Source organism: Solanum stenotomum, chromosome 9 (genome assembly GCF_019186545.1).
Source record: "Solanum stenotomum isolate F172 chromosome 9, ASM1918654v1, whole genome shotgun sequence".
NCBI lineage: Eukaryota > Viridiplantae > Streptophyta > Magnoliopsida > Solanales > Solanaceae > Solanum > Solanum stenotomum.
This window is the reverse complement of record NC_064290.1, coordinates 19,618,231-19,622,591: the sequence shown is the minus strand read 5'-3', so window position 1 is coordinate 19,622,591 and position 4,361 is coordinate 19,618,231. Positions and strand designations below refer to the sequence as shown.

Below are 4,361 nucleotides of genomic sequence, written 5' to 3'. Positions count from 1 at the left end.
AGTTAAGTTAACCATATAAAATATGTTCTCCTTTAATTATATGCATCAACATCAAGTTGAAAACATCTTAAGTTTTTGCGGCTTATTAAGGTGAATGAATAGAATTAAAGGAGATGACATATATTTTATGTGGTTAACTTAACTACCTAATAGACAAATGGGAACACACAAAAAATAGTTTCAAAATTTAAATTGAAAGTGTCTAATTTAAACACTTAATAGAAGTCGCAGTGTTCAATTAGAACAAAGCTTAGTTCGAGTGTCTAAATGAAATAGCATGGCAAGTTTAAGGGACGAATATGTATAAAGCCTAGTTTTTTAAAATATCTTGAAATGCATGCCATACTGGTCCATAAACTAGTAGAACTGTATATCTTAATGTAGTCTTTGTTGAGTCTTTATGTTTAGAATATCTTAAATTTTCAGGTTGCTCAATTTTTATATGAAATGGTCAACTGATATCATTGGCATCAGGGGCGGAGCTACAACCATCGGAGGATGGTCAATTGACCCTCCTTCATCGGATGATTATACTCTATATAATACAATTTTGAGCACACAATTGAATACTCTTAGTGAAATTTGTGATTTTGCCACTGGTTATGAGTAGATTTTACAGATACTGAATATATCGCAAAGAACAGAATCGTTTCTTTTTGTGAAGATTACTATCCCGCGACATGGACACTAAGGTTAGTTTCCATAGGGAGAAGCGGCGACCTCATGTATTCATTCTAACAACTCATTTCCCTATTTTCTCTAGATCTAGTCTATATAATGATGATGTCTGAGACTCTGTTAGTTATAGATGTACGCGATCAGTGACTTATGATTAAATGTGCACTAATTTTGGTAAGATGGACGACTATTAGTACTCGACCTCAAAGAATAGAGACTATTTTGGGCCTTTTCTCAGCTTTCCTCACTAGAACAACAAAAAATCTAGATCCGGCTCCTCTCCATTTCTCTTCTCTCCATTTTCCCCAAGTTCTAGCTTGGATAGGAGACACATGTCATAGTTTAGAATTAATGGTTGAGATCTAATTGATTAAAGTAAAGTCCTAACCATAGTTATTTACTTCCATATATTTGCTTCTTAAATATAGTTAGAATTAATGGTTGAGATCTAATTTTCACCTTAGTTTTTGGTTTTATTACATAAATGACTATATATGTCTCAAATTTCTTTGTCAAGTTTTGTCAAAGTACTCAAAATCGGTTGATCAAATACAGTATAGATCCCACATCCACACACATGTAGTTTCGACAAGAGTGTGGCAAGGAAAGTGAAGAGTTCAAGCAACTTAGGTAGCTGCCACTCACATGGTGAGATTGTAGTCTACAAGAGCAATGAAGACCTAACTAACTTATTTGAATTGCTGATAATCACCATTATTTTGGTAAGTTTCATCTATAACTAATTTAGATTGATATAAGTTACATACAAGCTTAGAGATTAAGGGGTCTTTTAGTATGCGGGATGAGATAGACGAGGATGTTACGTCGGACTTTACATTGCTAAAAAAAATCCCCTCCAACAAGAAATTCTATGGCAGACTGATAAACCCATGACAGACAAAAAGAAAAAGAATAAGTAGCTTAATAAATGAAAAGCAAAAGCAAAAGCAAAAATATTGATTGGTAACTTTGAATAAGTAGTTAACTAACATGCTACTATAACAATATAATTCACAATTGTATATATAACTTAATATGTTTCTTCATCCAAAAAAACATAACATGATTCAAGTACATTATTAATTCAATTTACTCTATTATAGGAGGTTATTATTCTATTTTTCATGTTACCTTACAAGCTTGATATGATAGATAATAATGTTTCATCCAAAGGACTCACAAGTCCATAATTTGAGTGAATTTGGTAATCAGAAAAATAAATAATGGATCCAATATTGTACAATGTGGCGAAGAACGGTAGGAAATAGATTTTAAATAAATTAGGACCTTCCCTTAAAATTCAATTTTAGGCCATCAAAAGTATTGAACCGCTCATGTCCACTATAATGAGAAATGACACACCTTATAGTGATGAATACAATACTCAAAACAAATACTCTAACTCACTTTAAATTTAAACGCCTTATGATAACGTTGTTCATTCTCTTTATTTTTCCTCGCAAACTATTTTTTCTTACGAACCAACCTCTCACTTCTCTCCACACTTGAGTGTTTTGTGATGTTTATTTATAGTATGTTGTTGAATGTTGCAACTGATGTCATTTGATGACATCATCACTAAAGTAAGAGAGGACCTAGCATTTTTTTTTAATGAACGTGGTATTTGGACCTCGATTAATTCTACCCAATACCTATTACCTCCCATAAGGTACCTGCAAATTGCCTTGTATACTTACTTCTATATATTCTAAAAACAAAGACTCAGCAAAGACTTCACCATTAAGAGTCTAATAGTTTTCCTATATATTAATGTTTCATCCAGAGAAAACAAAGGACTTACATAAATTTGGATAATAGCCTAAATATGGATATTCTCTTCCATGATGCATGCAACATCATTACCGAAAAGTTGGTCATTGTAGTCCTGCCCATGATATCTGTGACAAGAAGGATGGTGGTGGTGGTACCTGAATGGACGGAGTCGGTGGGTACTCATGAGTATAGAGCTTGGCGAGATGAAAGACTAGTCAAAGACATTATGAATGCAACTCAAATGCATTTAGTTGTGGCAACTCTGATAATGACAGCTACCTGCACCGTTGGTTTTACATTGCCAGGAGGTACTGAAAGCGATACTAATAGCCCTAACAAAGGGATGGCAATTCTATTAAGGAGAATAACATTTCGTACATTTGTTGTTTCAGATGTTATCGCCTTAACATTCTCTGATGCTGCTGTATTCGCCTACTTTTACATTGCAACAATAACAATAGTATCATCTGTACCGGAGTTACAAGTTATTGACCAGCTTTATAATAACGCAACTATGTTGCAGCTTCTGTCGATAGCAGCAGGTCTAGTTGCATTTGCAACTGGCATGTATGCTACTTTAGCACATTCAGTTGGTCTTGCCGTTACTATATGTGTTATCAACGTCATCTCTTACTATTTGGTCTGCTTTATGATTCTTCTTCCTAAAACAAGGCCTAGTGAAAATCGTCTGAACAGATCCATTGTGTGATCAACAATATACGATTTCATGATGCAGCTGCAATGTATTCGGCATTCTTCTGATAAACTTATGTTCTATATATAAACAAACATTTTTTCTCTTCTTCTTATGTGAAGAACTTCATTAATTGAAGATTAAAGTTATCTCCATCAAAGCGTTTGGAACTATATATACATGTACGATTTTAGATAGTGGCTTTAATTTATATGGTGTAGTTTCTCTTTGTATGTGATTACACTTTTTGACTAGTGAAACCAATTCGCCTATGACAAAGTACCGAGGAATGTCCTCTGGAGGTTCTTGGAGTCTAAAGGAGTCCCGATGATTTATATTAGGGCGATAAAGGACATGTACGGTGGAGCCAAGACTCGGGTTAGAACAGTTGGAGGAGACTCAGAACATTTCCCAGATGGGGCTGCATCAGGGATCAGTTCTAAGCCCTTTCCTATTTGCTTTGGTGATGGACGAGTTGACGCGGTCTATTCAAGAGAAGGTCCCATGGTGTATGTTATTTACGGATGACATAGTACTGATTGATGAGACGCGGGATAGAGTTAATGCGCGGTTGGAGGTGTGGAGACAAACGCTGGAGTCCAAAGGGTTCAGGTTGAGTAGGACCAAAATAGAATATTTGGGGTGCAAATTCAGTGATGTGGTGGATGAGACAGATGTGGAAGTGAGACTTGCCGCACAAATCATTCCTAAGAAGGAAAGTTTTAAGTATCTTGGGGCTGTAATCCAAAGGAGTGGTGACATTGACGATGATGTCACACATCGCATTGGGGCTGCTTGGATGAAATGGAGGCTTGCCTCTGGAGTATTGTGTGATAAGAAAATTCCACCGAAACTTAAAGGTAAGTTTTACAGAGTGGTAGTTAGACCGGCCTTGTTGTATGGAGCGGAGTGTTGGCCGGTCAAGAACGCACACGTTCATAAAATGAATGTTGCGGAGATGAGGATGTTGAGATGGATGTGTGGGCACACTAGGAGCGACAAGATTAGGAATGAGGTTATCCGGGAGAAGGTGGGAGTGGCCTCTGTGGTGGACAAGTTGAGGGAAGCGAGACTGAGATGGTTTGGACATGTAAAGAGACGGAGCGCAGACGCCCCAGTGAGGAGGTGCGAGGTAATGGTGGTAGAGGGTACGCGGAGGGGTAGAGGTAGGCCCAAGAAGTATTGGGATGAGGTGATTAGACAAGACTTGGCTATG

The 4,361-nt window shown here is 36.8% G+C and overlaps 1 protein-coding gene across 1 annotated transcript; it reads left to right on the top strand.

Moving 5' to 3' along the window:
- The first annotated feature begins 2,503 nt into the window (after window positions 1–2,503).
- Window positions 2,504–3,160, top strand: LOC125877345 (protein ACCELERATED CELL DEATH 6-like). The gene has a single exon (XM_049558670.1). The coding sequence runs from the start codon at window positions 2,504–2,506 to the stop codon at window positions 3,158–3,160; it is 657 nt and encodes a 218-aa protein (XP_049414627.1).
- Window positions 3,161–4,361: the final 1,201 nt, after the last annotated feature.

Bases quoted from the DNA above. Each gene is read 5' to 3' on its own strand.
- LOC125877345 (XM_049558670.1), top strand. From the start codon at position 2,504: ATGGATATTCTCTTCCATGATGCATGCAACATCATTACCGAAAAGTTG.